Source organism: Corticium candelabrum, chromosome 22 (genome assembly GCF_963422355.1).
Source record: "Corticium candelabrum chromosome 22, ooCorCand1.1, whole genome shotgun sequence".
Taxonomy (NCBI): domain Eukaryota; kingdom Metazoa; phylum Porifera; class Homoscleromorpha; order Homosclerophorida; family Plakinidae; genus Corticium; species Corticium candelabrum.
This window is the reverse complement of record NC_085106.1, coordinates 4,488,930-4,503,923: the sequence shown is the minus strand read 5'-3', so window position 1 is coordinate 4,503,923 and position 14,994 is coordinate 4,488,930. Positions and strand designations below refer to the sequence as shown.

General features: G+C 40.1%; 1 protein-coding gene across 1 annotated transcript in view; it reads right to left on the bottom strand.

Moving 5' to 3' along the window:
• Positions 1 to 392: 392 nt before the first annotated feature.
• Positions 393 to 14,994, bottom strand: part of LOC134197769 (uncharacterized) — an 18,200-nt gene continuing 3,598 nt past the window's right edge. The window contains exons 9-28 of the mRNA XM_062667120.1: positions 12,653 to 12,814; positions 12,485 to 12,597; positions 12,210 to 12,425; positions 12,003 to 12,152; positions 11,722 to 11,946; positions 11,472 to 11,661; positions 11,258 to 11,407; positions 9,622 to 9,771; positions 6,506 to 6,655; positions 5,050 to 5,358; positions 4,684 to 4,992; positions 3,585 to 3,869; positions 3,402 to 3,508; positions 3,043 to 3,335; positions 2,706 to 2,985; positions 2,608 to 2,641; positions 2,357 to 2,501; positions 2,140 to 2,291; positions 1,335 to 1,388; positions 393 to 853 (exon numbers count right to left, since the gene is read on the bottom strand). Of these exons, the coding sequence (XP_062523104.1) occupies positions 843 to 853; positions 1,335 to 1,388; positions 2,140 to 2,291; positions 2,357 to 2,501; positions 2,608 to 2,641; positions 2,706 to 2,985; positions 3,043 to 3,335; positions 3,402 to 3,508; positions 3,585 to 3,869; positions 4,684 to 4,992; positions 5,050 to 5,358; positions 6,506 to 6,655; positions 9,622 to 9,771; positions 11,258 to 11,407; positions 11,472 to 11,661; positions 11,722 to 11,946; positions 12,003 to 12,152; positions 12,210 to 12,425; positions 12,485 to 12,597; positions 12,653 to 12,814 (3,485 nt within the window). The 3' untranslated portion in view covers positions 393 to 842. The remainder of the gene's footprint in view (positions 854 to 1,334; positions 1,389 to 2,139; positions 2,292 to 2,356; positions 2,502 to 2,607; positions 2,642 to 2,705; positions 2,986 to 3,042; positions 3,336 to 3,401; positions 3,509 to 3,584; positions 3,870 to 4,683; positions 4,993 to 5,049; positions 5,359 to 6,505; positions 6,656 to 9,621; positions 9,772 to 11,257; positions 11,408 to 11,471; positions 11,662 to 11,721; positions 11,947 to 12,002; positions 12,153 to 12,209; positions 12,426 to 12,484; positions 12,598 to 12,652; positions 12,815 to 14,994) is intronic.

Genomic DNA, 14,994 nt, shown 5'->3' with positions numbered 1-14,994 from the left:
TGCGCTGCGGTGACTGGTTCTTGTACTTTGCTTTGTGCTGGCGTTTGTCGGTATGTCGTAACGTCACAAAATGTTTGTTCCTCATGCGGCTCGCAAACTCTGCAATTTTGCGGTCCACCTCTAAATTAGCACGCAGCCTTTTCTCACTTTGAAATAGCAACTGCATGATGTCGTCCACAGGTCCCCTGCATCTACGAGTTGTTGTTGGTCTGTATAGCAATGACTAACGCACGCTATTCAATTCAGTAGACAGTAGATTCTACGTTGGTTTGCAAAAATAGCTAAATGATAATGCGAGCAATAAATGTGAATGAACAGGTTGCATGGCAACTTTTAATGCTGCACTGAAGGCTGCCACACATCCCAACAACACTAAGTTGACAAAGTACTCAGTCTACTGAATGCAAGTTCACTCTTTTTCTAGTTCCGTCACTCTACTAGCTGCCACTTTTGAAAAAGCGAATTAGCATTGATTTGCAGTAAATAGATCTTCACATATAGAGAAAGTCAGATAATAGTGTACCTACCTGACATGTTAATTAGTATACACCATTCTGAACTTTTGACTTGCAAAAATTGTTTGTTTCTTTTCTATTATGAGATTATTATTGTTTTGTTGAATACACCTTTTTTTCTAGTCTGCAAACTCAAAAATGAAAGAACCACAAAGTTTCTCATCTTTGCATGTATACAATATAGCTAATTATAGTACATGTATTCTAATTTTCTAGCTCTAACACTATACATACCATGGCAACCTCATGTTTAGAAACTCTGACAAGACCACAAGGGCAACTTAGTCACCATAAAATCATAAAATTTGAGTACAAGCTGAACAACATCTAGGCAGCCACTAATGAACAAATAAGAAATGAGTTGTGACTAAATGATCTTCCTGTACAATGCCTTTACAACACAGTAGAATATATGTGATTAGAAATACAGTGTATACAGTGTACTATAAAACTAATCTATAAATTTTGAAATTTTCAATAAACTTGAATGAATTCAAAATTTTGTTAAACTCTCCTAAATTGTTCCTACTTTGTATATTCAGCTCTATCTTCTCATAAGCAGATAGTCACAAACAATACAAAGTTATTCTTCTCACTTCTAGCTAACCCTTCATACAAACTAGCTACAAACAACCCAACCATTAATGGCTATGTCAAACATATAGATAAGAGAACAAAAACTATAACAAATGCACTTTAAACCTAAAAACAGGCAAGTTATTACCAGAGAGTTTTCTCCATTATTACATTGAGATTAAAGTGCGGATTCATCATCCACACTCTCATACAACACTTCCTCGTCTATCCTGTTGTGCTGGCCTGCAGTGATTCCAACCTCTTCGTATGCAGTTGATTCAGCACCACTGTCTGCACCTGTAAGAGCAAATCTGATGTGCTTATCTACAATATCATAAAGTAATTCTCTAGTACAGGTCAGTACTACACTTGAGTGTCCATATAGTCATTATTTAACATTAATTCCAAAGATTCAGTAACACATACAAGGCAAAACAACTCAATAAATGTTAAAATTGTATATGCCTTACTCTAGACTAAACAATTTCAAAAGTAAAAAACACGTGCCTTTCTAATTATTCTATAGGTTTCAAGTAAACCATAAAGTTATCTACAATCAATGATACCCATTAATTAATAAAGCTTTCAGAGACAATTCTCACTCCTTGCACTCTGAACCGGCCCAATAGCATACACCCCATAGACCCTATATATAGTCAAACTTGTGTAGTCATAGTCACTAAGTGTTGTAGCTAGTGTTCTATCACAAAGCGTTACTAGCTGTAGTGACAACCTGTTGTATCTCTGACTGCAAAATATTAAACCCTGAGAGACATAAAGTCCATGCAGCCTACAATTAACTAGACATGAGATGTTGCCTGTGTAGTAAACGAAGGCAAATGTATTGTCTAGCCACATACATTCAGATAAGCTTTAGACGTGTGAATGCTCTTCGTGATTCAGTTGATAACAATGATTACTATTAGTAGGTATACTTTCACTAATTGCTGATGATCACAGTACTATATCAAAGTCTATAGTTTACAAATAAACATAACAAAAACAAAGTCTTGGTAAGTAGAATCTGACGTCATGTCAATATTCTCACCTGTAGCAGCATATAAGCTATTAAATGTCATTATCGCATTGCTTGCCTCCAAACGTTCACTTGTTCCAGATGTTGCTTCATTGGTAATGACGCTATCATATGTGCCAGTCTCTGATTTCATCTCATTTCTATATATAGCGCACCTGTTCTTCCTGCATGTCACACATGTTAGCTTAGAAGTTAAATATTACAAATATTTGTAACTTAAATATTTCACCTCAGCAAAGCAAAAACTACAATGATTAGCACAAGAATGATGACACTTAGTGTAACAGCAACTGCAATGATCAAGACAGAATTTGATGATCCTCCAGATGATGACTCATTCTCTGACTCATTCTCTGCAGACGCAGTTGTGTACCCTACATACAAATAAACATTACACGCAATTTAACCTAATCAGTAACCAAATACAGCTTATCATCTAAATGTGCATGTATACAGTATACAGCAAAATATTTGTCTCACTTGTAGCCTTACTGACTGATGAGAACTCCTGCATCTATTATGCACAAGCAAATTGCAAACTAATTAGTAAATTACAATAAATATTAACCAGCACATACCCCATCATCTCCAATCCCAATGACGCGGATATAAACCAGATATGACTGTCCTGGCTGTAGTGGTCCATTTGTGTACTCTATACCTCCAGCAGACACCACTGAACCATTTCCAATTATAAACTGACGTCCGCCTATGTTCTTCTTGTACTGATCATATTCATATCGAGCTGCCACATACCAGATCCTACTCTTGTCATATGGTTTAATAACAGGTGGTATATTAGCTGCCTCATCACCAACAGATCCAGTCACATCCTCGTGCACAACAAAATCAACATACCTACAACAAGTCAGATTAGAGTCTCACGTGCAATTTGATTAAAACGTATGATAGCACTTTATTGGACCATTGGAATCATCAACACTTGGAGGCACCACTGTTATAGTTGTTGCTGATGGTCTTGTGTCACCAGTTAATGGTTTATCTGGTTTAAGAGGAGGAGACCAAAGAGTTTGCACTTGAATAACGTTGCTAGGCAAACTTTCTGAGTTAAAGTTGGCATTGTTTGTAACTGACATGTAAATGAAGTACGTTGTGTATGGACTAAGATTCATCAACGTGTATGTAGTTCGACTAATGAAAATGTCAGGAGACGAGTCATATTGTAAAGCATCAGTGCTATAGTAAACCTACACACAAAAAAGAATTGAAAGAACAAAACAGCAAATGCATAAATTAACCGTGCATTTACTGACTGTATAAAAGAGAAGGATGCCATTTGAGTTAACAGGAGAATCCCACTGAATAGTAACCAAACTTGACATCACACTTGAATTTCTCACATGCTGAGGTGGAGTTGGTGCTGGATATACAAACAACCAGTACATAGACAGTTTAGTACCAAACTTGGTGTATCTGCTAACTAAATAACAACTTACTCATTGCATGTGCTGCTACTCTTATTGATGCTGCTGGTCCAACTCCAATGGTGTAGGCTTGAACTGTGACATCATAATATGTCGATTCTAGCAAGTTGCTAATCACCTGGCTAAGCCCTTTTACTCGATTTAAAACCGTTTTAGTTCCACTTTCGTCTGCTAGCATGTATTCAACAATGTAATATCGAACAATTCCATTTGGTGTGGTGGGTTCCCTCCAACTCACATTAACTGTATGTGGTGGATCAGTAGTAAATGTCACGTCACGTGGTGCAGTTGTAGGAGCTGCAATGAACCACATAAACAGTCAGTACATGTTAGGTGATATCCATCAACATAATACAGTAAACTACTATTAATACACTACTGTATAAATACTGTTTTTGTCACTGCTATATATTGCCTTGTTAGCAAATCTTGATCAACTTGGGGCACATTTGATTGACCTCTTCCAGAACAAAAAATCTCTCAGATGCATATTCAATTGCTCACTGACTTTTTCCGGAAAACTCTTCCAGCTTCTTCCAGCTCTTGGCTGGAAGAGTACAGAAACAGAGGTGTGGTTACACTTGCCCTGCATGCTCATGCAATGTACGACAATACAGTATTGTAAGACTAACGAGGAACAAACAACTGAGTATGCACATGCAGTTGTACGGCTCTTCCAGAGAGAAAATGTCAATCGTTCGATTAACTCCAATCTTTCGGTCTCTTCCAATTAATTACGTGTCTTCCAAAGTTGAAGTCTCTTCTGAAAGAGGTCAACCAAACACGCCCCATAATTGAAGTTTTGACTACAGAGTCTAAATACGCATGTTGCATATAGTACAAACTTACCATCTTCTGCTGTGTTGGCAACAATGACAGTACTTCTTTGTCCTTCCAACACCTTACCATCATGAGACCGAACATTCACTGCTGCCACCTCAACAATGTATTGTGTAAATGGAGTGAGCATTGTCAAATTGGCCCACTTGGTTGTAAATCGTTTAGTGTCTCGCATTTGACAAAGACTAACTCGTTGGTAGTACACAAAATAGTATGTGGGATCACTGTTTATATGTTATTGCCGTAATTAAGTACCTATTGCCAAACATACCATCTTCATCTGTGCCGAAGTTCCTCGCAACGCTCCTTTGCCCCTCCAATGCCTTACCATCATGAGAACGAACATTCACTGCTGCCACTTCAACACTGTACCAAGTAAATGGACTGAGCATGGTTAAATTGACCGATGTGCCAGTTACATTCAATCGTTTGGTGTCTCGCATTTGACGAAGACCAACTCGTTGGTAGTACACAAAATAGTATTTGGGATCACCTTTTGGTTGGTCAGGTAGTGACCAAGACACAACAAGCCAGCGAGAAGCATTTTGTGATGAACTGACTATACTGGGAGGACCAGGATCTGATAAAATATGAAAACAAATTATTGACAATACTAAACAAAAATAACAAAACTTACAGTCTTCAGCGGTAGTATTTGTAACAACATTATTAAATGATAACTCTCCAGCTTCATAACCATATTTGTTCCTAGCTGTTGCTCTAAAATTGTATGATTCAAATGGTTCAAGACCATCAATAACAAAGGGTTGAAGAATAGTAGCATCAAACTCTCTTGACTTCCATGTCATACCATTGCCATCCAACCGATATTCTATCCGGTATGCAGTTATAGGAGAATTTCCATTTTCTGGACAGCTAACTGCAACATTCATACTCTGACCATCATAACTTTGGGTTGAAACTACATTACATTTCTGTGGAGGACCTAAAACAAGCATACCAAGCTTAACAAGCACAAAGTGCATAAATAGAATAGATAAGAAAGCTAGAGTGTGTTCTATTATAGCGACACTGTCAAACTTGAATTTAGGTGGAAATTTTTCAAGTTCTCCAAACGAGGAATCATTGGCAAGTGCAATTTTACTCATAGTTATATTGCGCTATCTGCCACGTTTTGGCAATAGATTGACTTTCGTTGTGCTTTGAGCGCCTGACTGTCGAAGTCGTCGTTCTTGACTAGGTCATTATGCATCAATTTGATACGTCTTGTAAGTTTTGCAAATATAGAGCAGGCATAAGGTTTGTTTTCGACTTCGAACGGTTCCTTTCTATGATGAAGATGAGCCCTTTACAAGGCGCACGTGATGGACACCATTCACGGATGTTGTCATGGATATGACATTGGTATCTCCAAAGAAAAACCACACAGGTGCGCGTCAAGGAGCAGGACGTCGCAGCAAGTGTACAGCAAGTGTTACGAAAACCATTCTAGTATGCGTAGTATCTAGTACGTGTTCTATCTTCACGAAACGCCATAACGTTGTACTAGGAGTCCCCATGTAGGTTTGTGCAAAGTGTGGCATGCCTAGAGCGCACAAGCATGCATACAAATCTTGACAGTGTGGCTTTAATGCGCAAAGTGTGAAAATTTCTCTGGTAATCAAGGAAGTGTTGATAACACCCAGGGGAAACAAAAGGTGCTAAGTGCTAAATGTTCCCAGGAAATATTGCCTGCCTTCTTGCAGTTTGCAATAGCAATGTCCTGACAGCTTAACCTCTTTGGAAAGCCTGTTTCTCGTAGAAAAGCTTATTCTTTTTAGAACACTCTGGTGAACAAGTATGAAGAGTTTGTTAGTGCTTTTGCGATGTGCTCTGCAGATGTCCCATTGACTGAAGTCAAGTGTTGTGCAGATATGCCTGTTATACAAACAAGGAGAGGTGTCCAGCTGGTCAGGTTCCCAACCTCCAGAGATCAACTATTATCAGATCTACAATACACCTGGAATTACATCAACGAACAGTATGATTAAGACCAGTCGGCTATCGCTCACTATTCCTGATTTCCACAAATCCCAAGCAATGATAGATCTGCACATCCTGATATCAATGAGCTAATTACAATGTACAATTACCTTCACAGATATCTGAATTGCTGCTGGTAAAATTGAAAAACTGTGATTTACAGACATCACACCTCTGACCGCCCACATTTCCTTTGCAGTCGCAATAACCAGTCTCATTGCACTGAGATGAGTTTGACCCAATAACATTACACATACAGGCTGCAATACAAATACACACAATGTCAAAAACAATCCTTAAATTCATGCTATCCTACTGTACCCTACCAAATTGCTACACATGCTAAAATTTGTGATTACGTGCATTTACTCACTTAAAAAGATTAATCTAGTCAGAATGCAGTATTTTGCCAGAGGGGCAATCACAGCATTTTGCCAGTTTGGGAAAGCTCATAGCCAGTTGAGATGCAACATTGTTTGTCTTTGTCTGTTGTCCAGTTCATGCCAAGATAACTCTGTCAATCATTTCCATTAATATTATATGTCATTGAAAGCACATTTGCTGCAATGTTACAAATCATTATGTTTCCTAATCAGCAGCTGTGCCCATTCTTTCCACATGATATGTTAACAGGACAAGCAACACCTATTTACTGATGTAGATGTTTCTTTTCTCGCTCACAGTCTGTTCTCTGTTGACAAATACAGTCAATAGCTAGTACCACCAGCCAAAGAACAGGTAAGTAGTCATTTCTACTCCAGAGGCACACTTCTAGTTATTTCTGCAATTTAGATGACAAAGGCAAAGACGCCAAACACTTGTGATGTCATTGTTGATTGACGTAACAACTGAGCAAAAACACTGGTCATGGTCTACTAAAAAGAACATAAACCGTTACAAGATACCGACTAAAATGAGTGTCTTTAAAGGAGAACTCTCCCCAAATACTAAAATTTGCCGAAAGAAAGATACAAGGCATAGTATCTTCCTGTACGAAGCTTAGGGTTCAGACACCCACAGAAACTGAGAATGAGCCCCGAGTTGTTCAGACGATTTCCCGTAGTAACTTACTCTCTGTGTCATCGTTTGGAAGTAAATACTTTAGGTTGAACCGAACCAAGCACTCCTAACGAACCCAAAATGCAGCAAGACACTATCTATGAACTAATCTAAAAAGGGTATCCTTTTGAGGCTCCATGGTTCTATTGACACAGTCGATACTTGTGTGATAATTTTGGAATCCCGCTTTGTTTTAGTCAATAAATCACAACTTCCCACCACATATCTCACAATCCTTACCTTGAAAAGTGCACAGGTATCGAGCTTCCTTGCCAACCAGTAATCAGAGTTTACTATACGGATACTAAACACACCCACATAGGTAATTTCAATGCTTTATTTCTCCGTTGTGGTGAATGTCTGCAGTATACGATTGCAAAGGGTTGTGTCACAAAGTGACTGCTTTCATCTGAGAGATTGTTAATTTGGTGAGAGTTCTCCGTTAAAGAGCTCATATGTCGCAAATACCATATAAGATGAAATATGAAATATTGGCAGGAAAGCTATTTTGGTGGACTGGCAGATTTTCCAGTAAGCACTAATATACAATCCACCATTCAGCTACCAAGATATTGTGACGCCATTACTCATGTGCATAAGGCATCATGGTGATGTAGCGGTAAGTCACGCAAATGAGGCCAAACGAATGTTTCCTCTCAAACGAAGATTTCTTTGCAAAATCGAGCCAATATAAGCAACCACCCATATGATTCAAATCCATTCCTACACGTTGTAAATCAAGGGCTTTAGAAGACAGATAAATCAAACAGCAACATGAAATGCTGGCGCTCAATCAGCAAGATGACATGCAGGCGCTCAATCACATGAATACACATACACACACACACACACACACACACACACACACACACACACACACACACACACACACACACACACACACACACACACACACACACACACACACACATACACACAAACAAAATGCAAGAAATGGCCAATGGATAAGGAACTACCTTTTGTTACGGTTACGACCTGCAGCCAGATAATGTGCGTTGTCAATGACTGCATTTGCAGATTGCAACAATGCACTCTGCTCTGTTGGTAGATGGCTGGGTTCCTGTACACTATGCAAGAGCTATGGGCCGTGCTAAGCAATCTCATGGAGCCTGGCCAGGTACTCGCTGGAGCACAGACTGCGACGCCAACTGTGGTGTGGGCAAACGAAGTCCAACCAGGACCCCAATGGCTGATGGACTTTGTCGCAGTCGAGGGCCTTTGCCACCCCAGTCAATGACCAGGTACTCATTTCTCATATATACCCCTGAGACAAGAGAAGCAACCGTGTGTGAGTTTCTTGCCTAAAGATATTATGCCATAGCTCGCCATCACTGTGACTTAAACTTGCAACACTGTAAGGTCCCAGATGTAATCACTCAATAAGTTGACAAATTAAGTTGACCGTTTAAGACAAATGAAAATGTAACCAAATGTCCCTTTGCAAGAAATTAGCAGTGAGGTTTCCTTTCAGAAACATAAAACCGTGCAGCAAAAACTCGAAAGTCACATGCAGTTACTTAGTCACTCGTCTAATCGGGTTCCCATATATTTGCCAGTCATGTCTCGCTGTTTCGACAGTTGCATTGAATGCCGTCGCTTTCAAGATATTGCTGCCATTGCGAGAAACAGGCATATCAAACAGTGCAGCTATTCTATGCACATACACGAGCAAAAAAATGTAGGCTTATTGTTCAAAGACCTGAATATACTAAATATATCTTGCATTACTCAACATCGTCGACACTAAAAATGACACAATTCACGTATGCCATCCAACATTGGGAACAAGCATTTTAATTTTGGTGAAAATCCAATGCGCTGTTCCAGAGAAATTCACACACGAGCAGAGGCTGGTGCAATCTGCAGGAAATCGTGTCATCTTGGGAGAAGTCTGGGAGAGTCCGGAGGACAACGACAGCTTCACTGTCAAGCTCCGTCGTTTCGGCGTGTTTGAGCAAAATTTGATGGAGATCAGACTCACCATTTTCAAGAAAGGTTCTTACTGACAGATACATAGACAGCTCTTCTTTATAGATTTAGTTAAGACAACTTAGTCATTACCGACAGCTCGCTAATTCTGATCTTTCGCAATTGGCAAGAAAAGATATATCTCGATGTGCTAATTTTCAATGTGCTATGAAATTACCTTCACAGACATCTGAATTGCTGCTGGAAAAATTGAAGAACGTTGATTTACAGATGTCACACCTCTGACCGCCTGCATTTCCTTTGCAGTCACAATAACCAGTCTCATTGCACTGACCTGAGTTTGACCCAATGACATTACACACACAGGCTGCAATACAAATACACAAAATGTCAAAAAACAATCCTTGAATTCATGCTGTCCTACGTACTGTACCCTACCAAATTGCTACACATGCTAAAATTTGTGATTAAGTGCATTTACTCACTCAATTAACAAGATTAATCTAGTCAGAATGCAGTGTTTTTGCCAGACAAGCAATGGCAGCATTTTGCCACTTTGGGAAAGCTCACAGCCAGTTGAGATGCAAAATTCTTGGTCTTTGTCTGTTGTCCACATCATACCAAGATAACTCTGTCAATCATTTCCATTAATTAATATGATATGTCATTGTTAGAAGCACTTTTGCTGCAATGTCACAAATCATTATGTTTCCTAAACAGCAGCTGTGCCCGTTCTTTCCATATGATATGCTAAAACTAAAGAGCAACACCTACTTACTTACGTAGATGTTCCTTCTTTCTCGCTCACAGTCTGTTCTCTGACTGATAGCTTGCCCTGTCGTGGTTGTACAGACCCTTGTCATTTAAAAGCTAGACGTTTTCTTATTGAATGACAATAAAAAACACTAGCATATAACAACAATACCAAGAACACCCTGATATATGCCGCTGACATAGCATTAGAAGCAATCAGTTATTTGTGCATATTACATGTCAGCTCCTTGAAATAGACCAAGAATCAAGTGTGGGCATACAAAAACTACAAAAACTTAACCGTTAGGACCTGTCTTTTCCCACTCATACCCCCATCCCTATGCTGGGCTATTGTGTGCTACTCAAGAGAACTATGCCTGTGCTTAGCAATCTCATGGACCTAGAAACGTGCACAAGCACCGGCTTGTCACACACACACACACACACACACACACACACACACACACACACACACACACACACACACACACACACACACACACACACACACACACACACACACACACACACACACACACACACACACACACAAACACACACACAAACACACACACACAAACACACACACAAACACACAAACACACACAAACACACAAACACACACACACACACAGATACACACACACACACACACACACACACACACACACACACACACACACACACACACACACACACACACACACACACACACACACACACAGACAGACACAGACACAGACACAGACACAGACACAGAAACAGACACACACACACACACACACACACACACACACACACACACACACACACACACACACACACACACACACACACACACACAAACACACACACAAACACACACAAACACACACACACACACAGATACACACACACACACACACACACACACACACACACACACACACACACACACACACACACACACACACACACACACACACACACACACACACAGACAGACAGACACAGACACAGACACAGACACAGACACAGAAACAGACACACAGACACACACACACACACACACACACACACACACACACACACACACACACACACACACACACACAAATTACCTTCACAGCCAGCACTGTCAAAGCCAAAGTATGTGTAGTCGCACGCTGGGCAAGTTCGAGTGACAATGTTTGATGCACAAGTACACTGACCACCCAGCTTTTCACACTCTTGACTAGAACCCAATGTTCCTATATTGTCACAACTACAATCTACACACATCACAAAACATTCGCAATTCAAAACTACAAAATCAAACAAAGATTGTCTTCATACTCAATGCTCCATTGAAAAGAGCGGCATTGATTAGAATAGTGATATTTCTGCAAAACTCTGTGAGACTTGCTGAAGATGACTGTGGTACAGATTCCCGCACATCATTGCAAGTGAATGGAAACACTAATTGATCACCAAAAGATAACGCCTGAAACTCAGGAAGATCCGTGTGTACTGGCATAAGTAAAAGCTGTAACAAAGCCACAATTAAACAATATTTATCCAAATGTCACATTCATCTAAAACAGACCGAATCAACAAAAAATCCATCGATGGGATTTCCAGCTCCAGCATTAAGATTGTAAGTAAAGTTAACAATCAGTTGAGAACCAGCAATCTGCTGTCCCATTAATTGTCTCTCGTGAGGATTAGCAAATGTGGGTGCAGATGGTAATATGTCTTCAGCAGTAAGTACACTTGCCCCATCACCTGATCTCACTGCTGTCAACACGACACTGTCAAATGAACTTGGTGCCTACACCACATATTGACTTATTCTAACTCTGACAAGCCCAAGCAACAATCGCTCACCTCATAACGAATAATCAGTCTATACTGAATTGATCTCTGTGGAACGGTCACACGAAATGTAATGCGATTACCATCACCACTCATTCTCACTCCACCCGTTCCAGTAAACTTGCTGAGATCACTGACTCGTCTCTCAACCATGGCGCCTCCCTGTGTTGACAAGCACATAAACGTTTACTAATAACACAACACAAGTCTCTAACTTACACTAAGCCAAGCAGACTCTGCTTCATAGATGAGACCCTCCAAAAAAGGCAGCCAATGCAAGTCTTCGATGATGCCACAAGTACGACCAGTCAAACCAGATTTACAAGGACATTGTCCTGTTAACTGGTTACATGACAGTGATATTGCAGATGACAGGGAGCAACCACATGGTTGACAGCCATTAGCGACATTATTACCAGTCAAAAAGAACTCGTGCTAATATGTCAACAAGACATGACAAAACTACATCATCTTTAGACCATTACAATTCTTACTTGACAAGTATCACACTTCAGTCCAACTACGTTTGCCTTACAATCACAATGACCACCATCATTACATGCACCCATAGATGCTGCAGTAGATCCATCAACATTGCAGTTACAAGCTACAACATGTGACATCAAGTATCAAGATCTGTCACCACACAATAGCTTTTTTACGTTCACATCCATCAACGTCTGATGCTTGTAGATTAAAGAATCCTGTCTTGCAAGTATCACATTTCAACCCCTTCACATTGGCTTTACATGTACACTGTCCTGTTGTAGCATTGCAGCTCCCACCGGCTGATGTTTCAGAACCAGTAACATTGCACAGACAATCTGGAAGTGACACCAACATCAGAAGATATAAAATTGCCATGTAAAGTCTATCATGATCATGATATAGTTTTCTATTTGCAATGCCTTGCGTAATTAGAACTCTTGCAGTTCAAGTGTATTCAAAAGACACAGCACTTCACTCCACATCTACAGTGTCTTAGTGTACAAGCAAATTTCAAATACACCGATTTTTAAAAATGTATGTGGATGCGCCCATACAAATTAAAGAAGAATTTCGTAAGATACTATGTAGATTTATGACTCAAAGCACAAATTGATTAGTTCTGATGCAGACTTAATGTGCCCGGCAACAGTTATGTACTGCATCTAGTCTGTCTGTCTGTCTGTCTGTCTGCGTGTGCATGGGTGCATGCGTGTATGTGTGTGCATGTGTGTGTGTGTGTGTGTGTGTGTGTGTGTGTGTGTGTGTGTGTGTGTGTGTGTGTGTGTTTGTGTGTTGGTCAGGTTCTACAGGAAGGGCGAGTCTGATCTCCACCGAATTTGGCTCGCACGCCGAAGCTATCCATGTCGAAAGTGAGATTGTCGTCGTCTTCCATACTTCTCCCCCAAAGACGCGATCTCCTGCGAATGGAACCGTCTTCGCTGCGCGCAAATATTTCCGTAACGGCTAATCGAATCACCACTAAATCTCAACTGCAGGTTCCCGACATCAGACGGTATGCGCAGAGTGTGTGGTTTATTGTGGCCGACATCGGGAAAGGAAAGATATATTTTCTTACATCCAAGTCTTGAAAAATGCCCACAGTCGTTTGCCCGTTTAGGCCCGTCAAACACCTGCCACGTTCAATACACTTGTTCCCTGCAATGCCTGGAATGTCTTCGAAGTGACGACGTCGAACAAGACTGTCGAAATGGTGAGAGTCACTGTCAGTCGTGACTTGGTATATACAAGGAACAGATTATCCCGGTGAGTACGTAACTGCACGTGACTTCTAAGTTCCTGCTGCTCATATATATTACCAAACGAGATTTGCATCAAATAGATGCCAAGTTCCATACACCTGTTACTTGCAACGACAGTAGCAACGTCTTCCAAGTAACGTGGTGTCCAACAGGACTGTCGAAATGGCTTCAACAGGATACTACCAATCGATAATCCAATCAATGGGATCTTTGGAAATGGGGCACTCCGTTATAGTCTATGATCCAAAGCCAAAAAGCCCTCTAAAACGTAACCGTTGTTGCAAGCGTCGGTCGACTTGAATGCTGTGCTTTTAAATTGTTGGTAGACTCATACTGAAGAGAAATACGAATGTTGCCCTTTAGAATTTTTGTCCCAAGGTAGACATTTTGAAGACTTTTCAATTACGCACTTAGGATCCGTACTACAAGGCTGTGTTGCGCGGTAGTAGCGATTCCTTTAGTATACGTGTGCACGGCGTATAGTTAGATAACAATTGCAATAATTTACCTTGTTCACAAACATCACTGTTGGCTCCTAGCTTTTTGACAACTGTCGCAAATTTAGGTATCGTAGAGATTTAATTTAGGTACTTCATAGGCCATACCAAATCACCGAAAATTTATCGGTGTAGATAATGGTGTTACAAGCAGTAAGTCATAGTGTCATACAAAATTAAAAAACAACAAGTACTTGGGCAGATAGCTATTTGCCCACTTTACACGACACACAACAACAGACTGGAAAAATACACTGCTGTTCTATGGTAAAAGCACAATACAGAAAATAACTACATCTTAAAAATATACAAGATGAGACCCTGTTCTTTGCCCAGGCTGATTAGATTATTTATTGTTAGTTAATATCCCGTTTAAGACAAATGAAAATGTAACCAAATGTCCCTTTGCAAGAAATTAGCAGTGAGGTTTCCTTTCAGAAACATAAAACCGTGCAGCAAAAACTCGAAAGTCACATGCAGTTACTTAGTCACTCGTCTAATCGGGTTCCCATATATTTGCCAGTCATGTCTCGCTGTTTCGACAGTTGCATTGAATGCCGTCGCTTTCAAGATATTGCTGCCATTGCGAGAAACAGGCATATCAAACAGTGCAGCTATTCTATGCACATACACGAGCAAAAAAATGTAGGCTTATTGTTCAAAGACCTGAATATACTAAATATATCTTGCATTACTCAACATCGTCGACACTAAAAATGACACAATTCACGTATGCCATCCAACATTGGGAACAAGCAT